Genomic DNA, 19,531 nt, shown 5'->3' with positions numbered 1-19,531 from the left:
AGAACCAGAAGGCCCGTGCGTGATACCTGGCAGCCGGTACCTGAGGTGTGAGTAGATGTCCTTCACCTTCCTGTCGAAGCTCTGCAGGGTCTGCAGGAGGATGCGCACCATCTCCTGGCTGTCTCCACTCGTCCGCTGATCTACGCACCAAATACAGCGTTAAACCCCCCTCAGCTGTGTCCCACCATCATCAATACCCAGGGCACTGAGGCAAGGTCAGGAGGGGGGAGCTGAAGGGAGGCAAGAGATCAGGGAAAGGAGAGGGGCTCGGAGGCAGGGAATGAGGGGTAACAATTGCAGAGGAAAGCAAAGAGGAGGCGGCTTCTCCCCAAGGAATCAGGCCACAGTTAAAAAGTGAACACTCAGAGATCCCCATCTCCCCTGCAGCTTTGGAAACCACACATCCTCTGCCGGTCTGTCACAGAGAACAATCTGCCCCCTGCGACGTCAACCCATCTCCTCACTTCACACTGCTGACTTCCCCACTGGGTAATTCCACTCGCTTCGGGTGGCCTGTTTCACAGACGGCCATTGCTGGGAAAGCCAGCATCTATTGCCCATCTGTAACTGCCCCCAGTCCGTGTGGGGGATGCTCCCACGGAGCCACGGGGGAGGGAGTTCAGGACCAGGCCCAACAATAACGGAGCATTGAGGACCTGTCTGCAGGGCAGGGAACCTGCGGGTCTACCAGGTTACCCTGTGCCTACTGCTCTTGTCCTCTGGGTGGCACGGGCGGGGCGTGGAGGGGCTGTTAGAGTAGCCCCGGCAAGTAACTGCAGCCACCGTGCACTGCAGGTGGAGGGAGGGATGGACGGACGAGGGGGAAGGGGCCGCCCTGCCGCGGATGGTGTCGAACTTCTCAAGAGTTGCTGTACTGCCCTCAGCCAGCGAGTGGAGGGCGTTCCCTCACACTCCTGGCTCGCGCCTCACAGGTGTCAGACAGGCCTCGGGCTGTCAGGAGGAGAGGCCCGCGCCGCACGATCGCCAGTCTCTGACCACCCTCCGGTTTTACGAATGAAGTTGCGTTCGTACCTCTCGGCCTCTCCCTGAGTTTGCGATACAGCTCCATGGCCACCTCCTCCCTGGGACAAAACATCAGCTCCAATCAGTAAAACCACACAGGACTGGCTGAACATCTCCCAGGAGACTGACAGACTCCTCCTATGGGATGATGCCAATCTAATCCTTCATTGGGTGGGACACCCATAACAGACAGGGGCTCCCAGTAACAGACTGGGGGGCACCCGGTAACGGACTCATGGGGGCACCCGGTAACGGACTCATGGGGGCACCCAGCAGAGCAACCTGGGCTCTACTGCCTCACCAACAGCAGCACACACTCACCGGCCAGGGGCCTGCCTCATGCTGATTGTGGGATCTTACTGTGTACAGACTCACTGTCAACTCAGACCCGAGAGACTGACCAGCACTGCAGTTGGAAGGTAATTTGCTAAGTACTTTGGGAATGTTCCCCAGCTGCAAAAGATTTACAACAGGAACATGTTCCTGCTGAAATGTGAAACTCCTTGCGCTCCAATGCTATCCATGTCTTAACGTCAAAGACAGGAACGCAAACACAGACCCAAACACACAGACCGTCTCTGACACAGGCACCTGCTCACACCCAGAGACAGACGCACACACACGGGCAGTTACTCTCATACACACACACATATAACACAGACACACACACATATAACACAGACACAGGGGTGACCTGCATTTATACAATTAGAAAGAAACTGCAGATGCTGGGGATCTGGAAAAATACAGAAACTGCTGGAAACTCTCAGCAGGTAAGGCAGCGTGTGGAGTGAGAGACCGTCACCGTTTTAGGTCAAAGACTCACCAGGTGGGCCGGAAACATTGACTGCTCCTCTCCCCACAGACACTGCCTGACCTGCTGAGTGTTCTCAGCAGTTTCTGTTTTTATTTCACGATTATAAGTTTTATTTTAACTCGGTGAGGTGAATGAAAGTTGGAGAAGCGAGGAGCCCTCTCTGAGCCGTCCGATTACAGCACCGACGGACGGCAAGGAGCAGAAACCACCAAGCCGAGAAGTCAGACGCACTCACAGAACTTCCAGAGCCTCCCCCTGTCGCCGTGCCGATGGGCTCCTCTGTAGGTCGACCAGGTCAGTTTGAAGTGCCATAGACTGTTCGTCCAGACCGCTGACGTCACTCATCTGGAGGGGGAGAGGGTGAGAGCAGGGGAGAGAGAGGTGTGAGAGCAACAGGCGGATGGTGGGAGGGGGGAGCGACAGGTGGACGGTGGGGAGGGAGTGTGACAGGCGCATGGTGGCGGGGGCAGGGGGGGCGATGACGACAGGCGGACGGTGGGGGGGGGGGGGTGCGACAGGCGGACGAACACTCACCCTTCCACAACCTTCTGCTTTCATCTGCATTTCATTCCAGGCCGCGATCATTTTCTCCGAGGCTGGAAGAGACACAATCTCGTCAACACACCGGGACCTGGTGAACCTTGTCCAGCTCAGAGGCAACGACGGAGTCTGACGGGGAGCAAAGGGCAACTGGGAATGAGGCTTTCACCTGGATCCTCGTCAGACGTACAGGGGGATCCCGGCTGGACTCAGCACTGAATCCTTCATCAACCAGTAACCCTCCCCTTCTAAATCCTCGCTGGGATGCAGTTATTCATTGGAGACACAAGGGACTATAGATACTGGTATCCGGAGCAACACACAATCTGCTGGAGGAACTCAGCAGGTCGAGCAGCATCTGTGGGGGGAGGGGGAGGAATTGTCCACGTTTCAGTCCTGATGCCGGGTCCTGACCTGAAAAATCGACGATTCCTTTCCCTGCACAAATGCTGCTCGAGCCGCTGAGTTCCTCTGGCAGACTGGCTGTTGCATTTATCAGTCATTGTGGGGCAGAGGTGGCACTGCTGGTGAAACTGCTGCCTCACAGCCCCAGACACCCTGATTCGATCCCAACCTCCGGCGCTGTCTGTGTGGAGTTCGCACGTTCTCCCTGTGACCACGGGGCTTTCCCCAGGGTGCTCCGGTTTCCTCCCACATCCCAAAGACGTGCGGGTTGGGAGGTTATTTGGCTGCTATGAGTTATCCCGAGTGTGTAGGTGAGGGGTAGAATCTGGGGGGAGTTGATGGGAGTGTGAGGAGAATAAAATAGGATTGGTGTGGTCCATTCAGACAGGCTGAGGGGCCTGTTTCCATACCGTCCCACTCTATGACTAACCAGCTGCTGATAGACTAACATAGAAATAATCAACCTCCTTGGTAGTTATCTCTGTGGTACAACAGCTTTGACACATCAGGCAGAGGACTGTTGGACATGACCTCCAACGCACAGGATCGCAAGAGGCTGCAGAGGGTTGTAGACTCAGCCAGCTCCATCACAGGCACAACCCTCCCCACCATCGAGGACATCTTCAAGAGGCGGCGCCTCAAGAAGGCGGCATCCACCACTAAGGACCCTCACCACCCGGGACGTGCCCTCTTCTCACTACCATCAGGGAGGAGGTACAGGAGCCTGAAGACCCACACTCAACGATTCAGGAACAGCTTCTTCCCCTCCACCATCAGATTTCTGAACGGTCCATGAACGCTACCTCGTTATTCCTGTTGTTCACTATTTATTTATTTATTTATTTATTTTGCTATAGATTTTCATGTCTTTGCACTGTACTGCTCCCGCAAAACAACAATTTTCATGTCATATGTTTTTTTACACAGGGAGTGGTGGGTGCGTGGAACGCACTGCCGGCAGAGGTTGTGGGAGCAGATACATTAGGGACATTTAAGAGACTCTTAGATAGACACACGAATGATAGAGAAATGGGGGGCTATGTGGGAGGGAAGGGTTAGATAGATCTTAGAGCAGGATAAGATTGTGGGCCGAAGGGCCTGTGCTGTGCTGTAGTGTCCTGTGTCCTATGTGTCAGTGATAATAAAGCTGATGCTGACCCAGTGGCCTTTCTCCTTCTGGTGGCCTTGGTTACAGGTAACGTGGGCCAGACACACTGACCAGTTTAAATCACTCGCTGAGATGCTGTACATTGGACGAGCTCTCACTTCGCCATCCCGGGAGCTCCAGGTGTGACAGGCCTGGGGGAATATTCAGCCCCGGCAGCTCACAAGTAACCGTGCAATTCCCCAGGTTCCCCCAAAATCCTCCTCCTCAGTTTAGTTTTATATTGGCCACTCCCCGGTCAACAGTAGCGACGGGAAACTCCCTTCTGCCCTCACCTCCTCACCCTCGCTCTGTCAAATGAACTCGGACAACTCGTTGTGGATTTGGTCAAGTGGACAATGTTTCACAGCTAAGCTGGGACAGAGCAGTTCGGATAGGAGGAGAGGCTGGGTCTGTTTTCCCTGGAGCGGAGGGGGTTAACAGAGGACATGATTGAGGTAGATAAAATTACGAGGGGCATAGATAGGGTAGACTGCAGGAAACTTTCCCCCGTGTCAGAGGTAGATGGGACTCGGGTTTAGGGTGAGGGGGGAAGAGGTTAGAGGGGATCTGAGGGGGACCTTCCTCACCTGGAGAGCGGTGAGTACCTGGAACACACTGCCAGAGAGAGTGGTGGAAGCAGAGTCACTGACAGTGTTTAAGGGTCCAGATGAACATTTGAATCGCCGAGGCCTGGACCAGGTGCTGGGAGTCAGGAGTAATACGGAAGGCTGCCCATTGGTCGGCATGGACAAGTTGGGCAGAATGGCCTGTTCCCACTCTGGACGATTCAGTGACTCCGAGGCGTGGAATCGCTGTGTGAGCTGAGAGGTGACGGTAACACGAGGCCTGTGCAGAAACAGCAACAGTAGTTCAGGGAAGGAATGGGAGAGAGGGCTGGGCCAGTGACCTCAGCAGGTCTTTCACTCTTCACGTCCTTCCTGAGCTGATGTGGATGGATTCACAGATCCGTACAGAACAGAAACAGGCCTTTTGGCTCATCTCCTCTGTGCCAACCAAGGTGTCTGCCTGAGCTCGTCCCATTTACCCATATCCCTCGAAACCTTCCCATCCATGGACCTGTCTAGCTGCGTTTCAAACACTGTAAATGGTACCCACCCCTACCGCTCCCTCTGGCAGCTGGTTGCACACACCCACCACCAGTACTCCCTCAGCCCTGCACCCCAGGTTCGCCAGCGATCGTGCTTCCAGACTGTCGGACATGCGTGGCGCGAGTACTCACTGATCCCGAATGCCATCTGCTCGCCGTACTTCTCCAGGTCGATCTGGATACTGATGCGGAAGAAATCCAGCTTGGCTTTCAGCTGCTGGCACATCGACATCATGGTGGTCTTGAGCTTGGACAGAGTGCTGTTGTACCGCAGCAGGCTCATCCTGAGGAGAGGCAAGACAGTGAGACCAAGGTCCAACCTTCACCACGTCAGAGGGCAGCAGCTGGTTCAGAAGTAACGGGAAGTCAAAGAGCAGGATGTAGAGTATTGGTCACAGAGAGATGCAGCATGGAAACAGGCCCTTCAGCCCACTAAGTCTCTGCCAGCCATCAGACACACATTTTTACAGCAGCCAATTAACCTACCATCCCGACAGCACACACCCGACGATCCGGTTTGTCAACAGCAGAAGCCCCAGGCTTTGTGCTTCAATATTCGCTCTCTACACACGTGCCAGAGACTAGGCAGTGGCCAATACTGGATTAAATCTATGGAAGGGAATTCAGGAAAAACCCAGCGAGTGTTGAAAAACGATGGGCAGAGTCTCCACATTTTCCTCCTTTGCTCCCTTTAGCAGCCTGGAACGTATTTCATCCGGGTCCGCGGATTTATCCGCTTTCGGCAACTGAAGCCCTTCGAAACTCTGATCTTATTTCCTTTAACCCATCCAATATTTCACACGTCCTCCTGAACCACAACATCAAGATCACCCCTCTCTGTAACGAAGACAGCACAGAATCTTGCCCATAGCCTTAGCCCTGAGTGAAACATGAGCTGGCAGGGTAACATCTTCCCACAAGGGTACAAGGCAGGTCGGCTGGAGCTGAAGCCCAGGCCAAGGTGCTCAGGAGCAAAGAATAAAAGAAAGCTTGTGAGAGACACTGAGAACTTGTGCTGCAGAAAGCCAGGAGAAGGTTAGAAAGCAAAGAGAAGCTCGGAAAGCAAAAGGTATGCAAATGTACTGGCAAATACGTTTTCAAAACATCTTTGGATTTTATACAGAGAAAGTGGATAATAATGAAAGAGCAGAGCTAATAAGGGACAGAGAAGGCAAGGGAGGTAGACAAGGGTCTTTGTTGTCTTCACAAGAGAGGGAGATGCTGCTACTGCTGTGGTTGAGGAGGATGAGTGGGAAATATCAGATGGGATAAACATAGTGAGAGGGAGAGTACTGAGGGGTTTAACACCCTAGAAATTGGGTAAGTCACCAGATCTGGATGAAATACATCCTGGCTTGGTAAAAGCAGCAGGGGAGGAAATTGTGGAGACTCTGACCATTGTTCTTCAACCCTTCCTGGTACCAGAGGATTGCTTGCACTACATCACTGTCTACAAACCAGAGAAACAGGTAATTACCAGCCATCAGTCTAATATTGCTGGTGAGCAAATTCTTGGAATCTATTCCAAACCTTCATTTAAAAAGGCACAGATTAACCAGGGACAGTCAGTCAGCACAGAGTAAGGTGCAGTCTGACTGACCACTGAAATTTTTTAAAGAGGTAACATAGATGGTCACCGAGGGAGGTACGTTTGATGTGATCCACATGGACTTAACAAGGCTTTTTAACAAGCTCCCATGTGGTAGCTAAGCCAAGAAAATAGAAGTCCATAGGATCCAAGGCAGAGTAGAAAGTGTGTCTGGAGTTTGGCTCAGTGGCAGGAAGCAGAGGGCAATGGTTGACAGGTGGTTCTGTATCTGGAACTCTGGGCTCCGACACAGTTCAGTATTCGTTCTTCACTTACTTCACGTAAATGCAGCGCCCAGGATAAAGAAGTTGGCAGATAGGAATATTAGTTGTGTGGGTGACAGCGAGGAGGAAAGCTTTGGACGGCAGGAAGAGGAATTTAAAATAGAGGGATATGTGGGAGGAAGGGGTTAGATAGTCTTAGGCGAGGTTTAAAGGTTGGCACAACATGGTGAGCTGAAGGGTCTGTATTGTGCTGTATTGTTCTATGGTTCTATGGTAAGATAGAGGTGGTCTGATTACTTACGTAGACACATGGCAAATGGAAGTTAATCTAATGGAGTGTGAGATGATGCACTCTGACAAACACAGGACTCAGTGATAAGAAGGGACAAAGGCACTTGGAGTGTACAGTTATGGATCCTGGCCAAGCCAGGTCAATGATATGGTTAAAGGGACAAATAGGAAACTGCCCTTTACTACCCAAGGCACAGATTAAGAGTGAAGAGGTTATGACAGAGCTGTATTCAACACTAGAGCTCGATTTCCGCAGAGGGATCTGGTCATCACTTTACAGGAGAGATGTGATTCCACTGGAGGGGTTTATGAAGATGCTGCTGGAAGTGGAAGATTGTAGTTACAAGCAAGGGTAGTTTCTGTGCCCAGGAGAGAGTTAATCGAGTATATGGAGGATCAGAAGGGAGGCAAGGAAAAAAGCTTTTACCCAGCAGGAGTTAGGGTTAGGATCTCCCAGCTTGACAGGGTAGTGGAGACAGAAACCCTCCTCACATTCAAACAGCACTCGGATGTGGCTGTGACCTGCAGGGGCTACAGACCCAGTGCTGGAGGCGGGATCAGGTTGGATGGTTGCTGTTTGGCTTCTTTTTCTCAACTGGCATAGACATGATGGATCGAATGGCCTCCTGTGTTGCAAATTTTCATTGATTCTATGAACACCCCTGGTCGGAGAAGGGTTTAGGAATCTTTAAAGATGGAAAGGTTAACTAGGCGGATCCATTCCTCGTTGCTCTCTGCGGGCACCATGTCTGCAGCAACGGCTCCTCCCACTGGGTGGCGGCATTGTCCGGGGAACCACGGCACTAATTTCATTGTAAGGTCTCATCTGACTCACCCTTGACTGGTCCCTCCACCTCCTCCCTCCCCTCCCCCTCCCTCTCCTCCTCCCTCCCCTTCCTCCCCCTTCCCTCCACCTCCTCCCTCCTCCACCTCATCCTGCCTTGCCTCCTTTCCCTCCACCCTCCCCTCCCTCCTCTTCCCCTCCCTCCCCCTCCGCCACCTCGCTATTCCCCTCTCTGCTCCTCCACCCTTCCCTCCACCACCTCCCTCCCTCCACCACCTCCTCTTCCCTCCCCTCCATCTTCTTCCTCCCTCCTCCTCCCTCCCCTCCTCATCTCGGGACACTCACATGGCAGCCCTCTGCCCCTGCTGTAGCCTGATGCAGTTTTCCTTCAGGGTGCGGATCATGTGCCAGCTCTGTCCCCAGGAGCGCCGCAGCTGGTGATAGGGCAGCATCTTCTTTGGGTCCTGGACTGTAAACAAGAGACAGGCCGAGGGTGTGGAGATCCAGTCTGCCAGGCACTGCCTGCCCCTCCCCATAACCCCCACCCTCTCCCCCACACACAACACCCTACACCCTGCCCGTATCCCAATCCCCGCTCCTCATTCGATCCAGGAACAAACATCAGCCAAACCTCCCGAGCCCACAGAGACCGACAGACCCACTGCATTAGTCAGGATGCAACCAGTGCAGTACGACTGTTTCCCTGAGCACATGGGTTCAAATCCACCCATGGCCATAGAAGAACTTCAATTCAGTTCAAAATAAAAAGTAGATTCCAGCAGAAGTTCTGAGGCAGCTCCTTGGGCAAGGAGCACGGGAGGGCACGTTCAGCCACACCTACACAATCCTGGGTCAGGGAGGTCCCCACACACCCTGCCCCCCACCCTCCCCCCCCCCACCACTCTGAGGCACCCAGGCACTTACGGATGAAGTTCACGGCATCCGGCTGCTTTGGGACAGTGACCTGTCCGTCGTAGGTGCTCGTGCTCTTGTCGAAGAGATAAATGATGGTCAGTTCTGACTTCTTCCCTTCGTTCTGCTGCAGGATGAGATCACGTCAGATGACAGATTGCCCTCTGACCCTAGCTTCCCGACCCTACTCTCTGACACCGCCCTCCCGACCTGTGCCATAGAGTCATAGAGTGCCACCGCACAGAAACAGGCCCTTCCACCTGTCTAGTCCATGCCGACTTGATCTTCTGCCTAGTCCCATCTACCTGCACCTGGACCATATCCCTCCAAACCCCTCCCATCCATGTACCTATCCAAACTTCTCTTAAATGTTACAGTTGAACCAACATCTACCACTTCCGCTGGCAGCTCGTTCCACACTCACACTGCCCTCTGAGTGAAGAAGTTCCCCCTCAGATTCCCCTTAAATATTTCACCTTTCACCTTAAACCTATGACCTCTAGTTCTAGTGTCACCCAACCTGAGGGGAAAAAGCCTGCATGCATTCACCCTATCTATACCCCTCATAATTTTGTACACCTCTATAACATCTCCCCTCATTCTCCTGCGCTCCAGGGAATAAAGTCCTAACCTATTCAACCGTTCCCTATAACTCAGGTCCTCAAGTCCCAGCAACATCTGTGTAAATTTTCTCTGCACTCTTTCAAGCTTATTGATATCTCTCCTGTAGGTAGGTGACCAGAACTGCATACATTTCTCCAAATTTGGCCTCACCAGCTTCCAGTACAACTTCAACATAACATCCCAACTCCTGTATCCAATGCCCTGATTTGTGAAGGCCAAGGTGCAAAAAGCTCTCTTTACGACTCTATCTACTTGTGGCGCCATTTTCAAGGAACTGTGGATCAGTATTCCCAGGTCCCTTTGTTCTACCGCACACCTCAGAGCCCCACCATTCACTGTCAAAGTCTTACCCTGGTTTGTCCTCCCAAAGTGCATCACCTCGCACTTGTCTGCATAAAATTCCATCTGCCATTTTTCAGCTCATTTTTCTAGCTGGTCCAGATCACACTGCAAGATTTGATAGCCTTCCTCACTGTCCACTGCGCCCCCAATGTTGGTGTCATCTGCAGATTTGCTGATCTAGTTTACCACATCATGAAGTAAATCATTAATATAGATAATAAACAACAACAGACCCAGCACCAATCCCTGCAGCACACCACTAGTCACAGGGCTCTGGTCAGAGAGACAACCATGCACTACCACTCTCTGGCTTCTCCTGCTAAGCCAACATTGAATCCAATTGACTACTTCATCCTGAATGCCAAGCAACTTAACCTTCTGAAGCAGCCTCCCATGCGGGACTTTGTCAAAGGCCTTGCTAAAGTCCTTGTAGACAACGTGCACCACCTTCCCTTCATCAACCTTCCTGGTAACCTCCTCGAAAAACTGTATTAGATTGGTTAGACATGACCTGCTACGCACAAAGCCGTGTTGACTATCCCTAATCAGGCCCTGTCTATCCAAATACTTATATATTCTGTCCCTTAGAATACCTTCCAATAATTTACCCACGACTGACGTCAGGCTCACCGGCCTATAATATTCTGGCTTATTCTTAGAGCCTTTCTTAAGCAAAGGAACAACATTAGCTGTCCTCCAGTCCTCCAGCACCTCACCCGTGGCTAAGGACGTTTTAAATATCTCTGCCAGGGTCCCTGCAATTTCTGCACTAGCCTCCCACAAGGTCCAAGGGGACACCACGTCAGGTGCAGGGGATTTGCCTCGAGACAGCCAGCACCTCCTCTTCCGTAATCTGGATACGGTCCATGACATCACTACTCTTTTTCCTCAGTTCTATGGACTCCTTGTCTGTCTTCAGAATAAATATGGATGCAAAAATCCATTTCAAATCTCCCCCATCTCTTTCAGCTCCACACATAGATGACCGTGCTGATCTTCAAGTGGACCAATTTTGTCCCTTGCTACCCTTTTGCCTTTAATATAGCTATAGAAACCCTTTGGGTTCTCTTTCACTCTCTCTGCCAGAGCAACCTCATGTCCTCTTTTAACCCTCCTGATTTCTCTCAAGTGAGCTCTTGCATTTCTTATACTCCTCAAGCACCTCATTTGATCAGAGCTGCCAATACCTGATATGCACCTCCTTTTTCTTTCCCAGGGCCTCAATATCCCTCGATAACCAAGGTTCCCTAAACCTGCTAGCCTTGCCTTTTATCCTAACGGGAACACACAGATTTTGTACTCTCAATATTTCACTTTTGAAGACCTCCCACTTACCAAACATCTCTTTGCCGGAAAACAGCCTATCCCAATCCACGGCTACCAGATCCCTTCTGATGCCATCAAAACTGGCCTTGCTTCAATTTAGAATCTCAACGTGAGGACCAGTCCTATCCTTCTCCACAATTACCTTGAAACTAATGGAATTATGATCACTAGATCCAAAGTGTTCCCCTACACACACTTCTGTCACTTGTCCCATCTTGTTCCCTAAGAGGAGATCCAGTATCATGCTCTCTCTAGTTGGGACCTCAACATATTGATTAAGGAAATTTTCCTGAACACATTTGACAAACCCTATCCCATCCAATCCCTTTACAGTATGGGAGTCCCAGTCAATATGTGGAAAGTTAAAATCACCTACTATCACGACCTTATTTTTCTTGCAACTGTCTGCTATCTCTCTACAAATTTGTTAAATCCCACTGACTATTAGGAGGTCTATAGTCTGGTCCCATTAACGTGGTCGTCCCTTTCTTATTCCTCAGTTCCACCCATATTGCCTCAGTAGTCGAGCCCTCCAGTACATCCTCTCTGAGCACCGCCGTGACATTTTCCCTGATGAGTAATGCCACCCCTCCCCCTTTAATACCTCCCCCTCTATCATGTCTAAAACATCGGAACCCCGGAACATTGAGCTGCCAGTCCTGCCCCTCCTGCAACCTAATCTCACTAATGGCTGCAACATCATAATCCCATGTACCAATCCATGCTCTAAATTCATCTGCCTTGCCTACAATACTCCTCGCATTGAAATAGACGCATCTCAGAACATTAGTCCCACCATGTTCATCAACCAGTCGATTTCTGTCTCTGCGTCTCCTTTCCTCAGAGACTCCACTTCCTGCCCTGCCGCTCTAGCTCCCCCACCCCCACCAGCAGCACCAGCAAACCTTCCCGCAAGGATATTGGTCCCCTTCACTTCAGGTACAAACCATCCCGTTTGTACCAGTCCCACCTGCCCTGGAAGAGAGCCCAATGAAAAATTTGAAGCCCTCCCTGCTGCACCATCTCCTTAGCCACCTGTTCAACTGCAGTGTCTTCCTATTTCTTGCCTCACTAGCACGCGGCACGGGTCGCAATCCTGAGATCACCACCCTGGGGTCCTGTCTTTTAACTTAACACCTAACCCCCTGAGCTCACCTTGCAGGACCCTGTCACCCTTCTTGCCTATGTCATTGGTACCGATGTGGACCACGACTTCTGGCTGCTCACCCTCCCGACCGTGCCCTCTGACCCCACCCTTACGTAACAGCACAGGAACCGGCCCTTCGGCCCACAACCTCTGGACTGAACACAATGCTGAATTAAACTCAACCTATCTGCCTGTACATGATCCACATCCCTCCATTCTGCCTCCACCACCACCCTCGGCGGCCTGTTCAAGCACCCACCACTCTCTGTGTAAAAAAAACTTGCCCCCCACATCCCCTTTAAGCTTTCCCCCTCTCACCTTAAATGCATGCCCTCTACCCTGGGGAGAAAGATTCCAACTGTCTACTCTACCTATGCCTCTCATAATTTTTATAAACTTCTATCAGGTCTCCCCTCCAGCATTGGTAGATGCTTATAAAACTGATAGGCGTTTATAAAATTAGACAGTATTAGCTGTGAGGAGAGGTTAGACGAACCCAAGTTTGTCCAACCTCCCCTCATAGCGAATACTCTCTAATCCAGGCAGCATCCTGGTGAACCCCCTCTGCACCCTCTCCAAAGCCTCTACATCCTTCCTGTGATGGGGCGATCAGAACTGCAAATGTAGCCTGCCACAATTTTATACAGCTGCAACATGACTTCCTGACTTTTATACTCAACGCCCCTGCGGATGAAGGCGGGGACGCTGTGCGCCTTCCTTACCACCCTGTCCACTGCTGGTGCTGTTGCGATACAGCAGGGTCAGTAATTCATGAAGAGATCAGTCCCATCCCTGGCCCGGCCAGTTGTAATCTGATCCCGACAGCCTCCCTCTCCCCGCTCCTGCCCAAGGGACTGGGACAGTATCCTTACCCTGTTGTCTGGCACACACTGGCTCACAGGCTTTCGAGGATCCATCGCTGTTCCTGTCTCCAGCAGCAATTCCTGGTTGAAAGCCGGAATGCCAGTTGTGGCTTCGATCCATTGCTGCAGGGACTGGACGCTGGCCTCGGGAGTGACTGTGTAGGTGTGGACAACTCCCGATTTCATATCCAGAATCTGCACATACTGGAGAAACAAAGAACAGGAGGGAAGGATCGGGAGGTGAAACCTTGGGAGAAGCAGGGCAGAAGACTACCAACATCCACACCTTGTTTAAAAACTTTCCCCAGTTTCATTGAGCCACAGAGCACAGAAACAGGCCCTTTGGCCCCCGATGTTAATACTGACCCATCAAGTATCCACCTGGCGTAGATAGGGTAGACTCTCTTTCCCAGAGTAGAAATGTCAAACACTAGAAGACATGCTTTTAAGGTTGTGGGGGGGAGGGGGGGGTGGAGTATAAAGGCAACATAAGGGGCAAGTCTTTTTTAAAACACAGATAGCGGTAGGTGCCTGGAATGGGTTACCAGGGTAGTAGTGGAACCAGGCAGGTTGGTGGAGTTTTAGATAGACACGTGAATATGAAGGGAAGGGAGGGATATTGGTGATACACAGGAGGAGGACATTTAGTATAAATGGGCATCCAGATCAGCACAACATCCACGGCCTGTCCAGTGTTGTACTGTTCTATGTTCTGTACTGATCCCATTTACCGGCACTTGGTCTGTAAGCCTTATATGTCTTGGCGATCAAGTGCTCACCCAGATGTCTCTCAAATGTTGTGAGTGTCTCTGCCTTCACCACCCCCTCAGGCAGTGCGTTCCAGATTCCAACCCCCCCGGGTGAAAAAATTCTTCCTCAGATCTAAAAACCTGTTACTCCTTACTTTAAATTCAAGTCCTCAGGTCTTAGACACCTCTGCATGGGGAAAGGTTTCTTACCATCTCAAGTCAAGTCAAGTCGAGTTTATTGTCATGTGCACAAGTACGGTGAGGTACAGGTACAATGAAAAACTTGCAGCAGCATCACAGGCACGTAGGTACAGACAACACAGAACATAAATTATACAAGACAGTGAAGGGAGAGAGAATAAAAGACTGTGCAAAAACAAGACCTTAGTGCAACAAAAAGACACAGAGACAAATCCATGGCAGTGCAAGAGGTGGTCTGTAATGTTCTGTTGCTGAGGTAGGGTTAGGGTTGTGCAGGTCGGTTCAAGAACCTGGTGGTTGTAGGAAAGTCACTGTTCCTGAACCTGGTGGTGTGGGACTTCAGGCTTCTGTACCTCCTGCTAATACTCTCTAATCCAGGCAACATCCTGATGAATCGCTTCTGCACTCTCTCCAAAGCCTCCATATCCTTCCTATAGTCTGGTGACCAGAACCACACACAATACTCCTAATGTGGTCTAACCAAAAGTTTAACACAGCTGCAACATGACTTCCCTGCCGTCATACTCAATGCCCTGGCCGATGAAGGCAAGCATGCTGTACACCTTCTTTACCACCCTGTGCACTTGTGTTGCCACTTTCAGGGAGCCGTGGACTTGCACTACAAGATCCCTCTGTACATCGATGCTCCTCAGTGCCCTGCCTTTTACTGTTTACTTTTGTCTTACGTTTGACCTTCCAAAGTGCAACACCTCACACTTGTCCAGATTAAACTCCGTCTACCAGTTCTCCACCCATCTATATCCTGCTGTATCCTTTGACAACCTTCCTCACTATCCACAAACACTACTTTTCGTGTCATCTGCAAACTTACTAATCTGACCATCTACCTTTTCATCCAAATTATTAATAACTATCACAAACAACGGAGGCCCAAGCACTGATCCCCGTGGAACACCACTGGTCAGACCTCCAGTCAGAGAAATACCCCTCCACCTCTACCTTCTGCCTTCTATGACCAAGCCAATTTTGGATCCAATTTACCATGGATCCCATGTGACTTGACTTTCTGAACCAGCCCTACCATAAGGGACCATGTCAAATGTTTTACTGAAGTCCATGTAGACAACACCCACCGCCCTATCCTCATCAATCACCTTCGTCACCTCCTCAAAAACTCAATCAAGTTTGTGACACGTAACCTGCCCCCAACCAAGCCATGTTGACAGTCCGTAATAAGCCCGTGCGTTTTCAAATGGGAGTAAATCTTGTCCCTAGAAATCTTCTCCAATAATTTCCCTACCACTGATGTAAGGCTCACCGGCCTATAATTTCCTGGTTTGTCCGTGTTGCCCTTCCCAAACAAAGGAACAACACTGACTTCTGGCACCTTGCCTCTGGCTAAAGAGAATCTCTGTCAAGGCCCCAACAATCTCCTCCCTTACTTCCCTCAGCATCCTGGGACAGATCTCATCAGGCCCTGGGGACTTAACTGCCTTAATATTTCTCAGGACACCCAAAACCACCTCCTTCCTAATATCGACATTCCCTGGAATACCAACACAGCCCTCCCTAATCTCACATCATCCATGTCCTTCCCTTTGGTGAATACCAATGCAAAGTACTCATTCAAGACCTCACCCATTCCCCTGGCTCCACACATAAATTCCCTCTGTTCTTAAAGACACCTCCCCTTTCCCTAGCTACACTCTCGCTCTTAATATACATACAAAATGCCTTGGGATTCTCTTAATCCAACTTGCCAAGGACATTTCATGGCCCTTGTGAGCCCTCCTAATTCCTTGTTTAAGCAGGAAAGAACTTAAACTTTATATTCCTCAAGTTCCTTGTCTGATTTCAGCTTCCTAAACTTTTCGCTTTCTTTTCCTTTTTGACTAAACTTACAAGATCCCTATCATGCAAGGTTCCCAAACCTAATCATCCTCGCCTTTCGTCCTCACAGAAAGATGCTGCTCCTAAACTCTAATCAACTGGCCTTAAAAAGATTCCCACACATCAGATATGGATTTACCCCAACAACTGCTCCTAATCTATTTCCCCCAGTTCCTGCCTAACACTGTTGTAATTAGCCTTCCCCCAATTTAGCTCCTTTACCCAACGACTGGTCTTATGTTCTCAAAATGCTCCCTCACTGAACCTTCGATCACCTGGCCAGGCTCGTTCCCCAACACAAGGTCTAGTCCCGCCCCACCCCTAGTTGGACTACCTACATTTTGTTTCATGAAACCCTCCTGGATGCACCTAACAAATTCTGCCCCATCAAAGCCCCTGGAGTCCCAGTCAATATTGGGGAGGTTAAAATCACCCACCACAACAATCCTGTTGTTTTTACACCTTTCCATGATCTGCCTGCACATCTGTTCCTCCAGAACACAGACAAAAGAATGTAGGAGATGTAAAATGCAGAGCAGGAAGACGTACCCGGCAGGTCAGGCTGGGCACATCTGCTGCTCACAGAGAAACAAAACCCAGTCCGAGCCAAATATCAGGGATGGACGACTGATACAGACCGAAAAATCAATTACCTTAAGTTGTAGAATTCAACATTGAGTCCGGAAGGTGCAACGTGCCCAGAAGATGAGGTGCTTGTGTTGGGCCTCACTGTGACAGTGCAGGAGGTCACAGACCGGTGGGTCAGGGTGGGGGTGGGATGGGAATTAAAGAGGCAGCAACAGCAAGCTCAGGGTCTCCCCCGTGCTCCACAAAGCGGTCACCCAGTCAGTGTTTGGTTTCACCAGTGTGGAGGAGACCACAGTGTGAACACAGGACGCACCACTCACCGGCCCTTCACCCACCCCCCACGTCTGGTCTCCCCACCCCACCCCCCAGCTCTCCCCACCCCAAACCCCCCAACACCCCACCCCCCAGCTCTCCCCACCCCAACCACCCACAACACCCCTCCATGTCCAGCTCTCCCCACCCCAACCCCCACGTCTGGTCTCCCCACCCCAACCCCCCACCCCCCACCCCCCCAGCTCTCCCCACCCCAACCCCCCACAACACCCCTCCATGTCCAGCTCTCCCCACCCCAACCCCCCAACACCCCACCCCCCACGTCTGGTCTCCTCACCCCACCCCCCAGCTCTCCCCACTCCAACCCCCCACAACACCCCTCCATGTCCAGCTCTCCCCACCCCAACCACCCAACACCCCACCCCCAGCTCTCCCCATCCCAAACCCCCCCAACCCCCCACCCTCCCCACCCCAACAGCCCCAACACCCCACCCCCCCCATGTCTGGTCTCCCCACCCCAACCCCCCACCCTTGGCTCTCCCCACCCCAACCCCCCACCCCCAGCTCTCCCCATCCCAAACCCCCAACCTGGCTCTCCCCACCCTAACAGCCCCAACCCCCCACGTCCGCTCTCTCCACCCCCCACCCCCAGCTCTCCCTACCCCAACCCCCCACACCCGGCTCTCCCCACCTTCTTGTTCAGGATGCCGTCCAGTGCCTTGAAGCAGCCGTTGGGGCCGTACACAGGGTCTGCGCCCCTCTCCTTCGGGTTCCACTTCAGCATCAGCTGCAGCCACTGCTCCATGGGACCCACCAGCTCACTGCGGGGGGACAAGGGGCATATCAGGGCCGGAGCTGTGTCTGCCTGCCCACCCACGGGCCGGCACCCACACAGGGTCCACCCCCGGGTTACCCACCCACCCATATACCCAGCCCCTGACCCTTCCGGTCGCCCCATTACAGGAAGGATGTGGAGGCTTTGGAGAGGATGCAGAAGAGGTTCACCAGGATACTGCCTGGATTAGAGGGCGTGAGCTATAAGGAGAGGTTGGACAAACTTGGGTTGTTTTCTCTGGAGCGTCGGAGGCTGAGGGGAGACCTGATAGAGGTTTATAAGATTAGGAGAGGCACAGATAGAGTAGACAGCTGGTATCTTTTTCCCCAAGGTAGAAATGTCAAGTGCTAGAGAACATTCATTTAAGGTGAGACGGAAAGTCCAAAGGGGATGTGTGGGGGCAAGTTTTTTTTAAATAGAGTGGTGGGTGCCGGGAACAGGCTGCCGGGGAGGTGGTGGAGGCAGATACGACAGAGGCGATTGTTAGACACATGAATATACAGGGAATGGAGGGATATGGTTCATGTACATTTGGAAGGGAATTAGTTTAATTCAGCATCACGTTTGGCACAGACATGGTGGTCCAAAGGGCCTGTTCTTGTTCTATCGCTGGGGAGAACATCCACTCACAATCCCTTCCTGGCTGCCCCCACCTGCTGACAGGAGACAGAAGTGGCCACAGTCACAGGAACATGCTGCCCTCGTTAGCTGCCCTCCCTGGCCCCTGCTCTCCACATTACTAAAAGGGTCCTTTCACTAGAATCAGGCAGATTTTTGGGCACCCTGTGGGAAGCCCCTAACTAAATGGCTCAATTGCTTGTGTTACACAACGAGGCCACAGTGAGGCAAAGAGCAGCAGCCTGGAGCTGGTTCTCCTGGGCCAGGGAGGGCAGGGGGAGTTAACCCAAGGGGTGTCCGCGCGCAGCCCCTGACATAACCAGAAGGCTGGCCCAGGAGCTCTCGCCCCCTTCCCCACCTGTTCAGATTGTTGGGCTGAGGAAGCTGGCTGGAAAACTTCACTTCCATATTCATGTCCTCCACCACCATAATGTCCCGGTCGCCCTTGTGCTTCACCTTACTGTGCCTGTGGAGCAAGGAGAACGACAGTGAAGAGGGGCCAGACCGGACAGGTACAACACACGGCACTGCTGAAACCCTGGAGCAGAACCACACCAAGCGGCCCCGACTCACGTGGAGGTGCAGCGCCTGGCAACGGCCCAGCGCCCGGCAACAGCCAGCGCCTGGCAGCAGCTCAACACCTAGCAACAGCCTGGCAATGGCCGAGCACCCAGCAATGGCCCAGCGCCCAGCAACGGCCCGGCACCTGGCAACAGCCTGGCAATGGCCGAGCACCCAGCAACGGCCCAGCGCCCAGCAACGGCCCGGCACCTGGCAACGGTCCAGAACTACATAATTCAGCCTTGAAATTTTTAAATGATTTCCCCTGGCCCGTTCCAACAGGAGACAGTGACATCCTGAACTGCAGTTTAATCCCATCCGCGACAGAGCACACTGCTGCACAATTTACTGGGTAAGCTGGTTTATTGTCGTCACACGTACCGAGGTACAGTGAAAAACTTTGTTTTGTCTGCCATCCATACAGATCATTTCATCACATCAGCGCACTGAGGTAGTACAAGGGAAAACAATAAGAATGCAGAATAAAGTAGTGAGTTCCAACGGAGCAACACTGTATTTGCTCTTCGAGGATTGGCAGATGCCCAGATACAGGAGACAGACCCTGGTGATGCCCGATGTGTGTTGAGGATCCTCAGTGTGGAGACTTCCCTCTGCTCACCTCACACAGCTCATCGCTCCACAGCAAGGCATGTTTTATGTCATATTTTGTTAAATAAGTTGTTCCTGGATCCATTCTTTCTTTCCAATTCAATT

The 19,531-nt window shown here is 51.8% G+C and overlaps 1 protein-coding gene across 1 annotated transcript in view; it reads right to left on the bottom strand.

Annotated features, from left to right (window-relative positions):
* ikbkb (inhibitor of nuclear factor kappa B kinase subunit beta) overlaps positions 1-19,531 on the bottom strand; it is a 100,857-nt gene that overhangs the window by 5,373 nt on the left and 75,953 nt on the right. Inside the window, exons 10-19 of the mRNA XM_052041249.1 lie at positions 18,615-18,722; positions 17,495-17,624; positions 13,151-13,345; positions 8,852-8,966; positions 8,273-8,396; positions 5,173-5,324; positions 2,375-2,436; positions 2,076-2,185; positions 1,033-1,082; positions 41-140 (exon numbers count right to left, since the gene is read on the bottom strand). Coding sequence (XP_051897209.1) covers positions 41-140; positions 1,033-1,082; positions 2,076-2,185; positions 2,375-2,436; positions 5,173-5,324; positions 8,273-8,396; positions 8,852-8,966; positions 13,151-13,345; positions 17,495-17,624; positions 18,615-18,722 — 1,146 coding nt within the window. The remainder of the gene's footprint in view (positions 1-40; positions 141-1,032; positions 1,083-2,075; positions 2,186-2,374; positions 2,437-5,172; positions 5,325-8,272; positions 8,397-8,851; positions 8,967-13,150; positions 13,346-17,494; positions 17,625-18,614; positions 18,723-19,531) is intronic.

The sequence above is a fragment of the Pristis pectinata genome, chromosome 29, assembly GCF_009764475.1.
Source record: "Pristis pectinata isolate sPriPec2 chromosome 29, sPriPec2.1.pri, whole genome shotgun sequence".
Taxonomy (NCBI): Eukaryota; Metazoa; Chordata; class Chondrichthyes; order Rhinopristiformes; family Pristidae; genus Pristis; species Pristis pectinata.
Note: the sequence above shows the minus strand (reverse complement) of the source record. Positions and strands in the feature narration are given on the sequence as shown.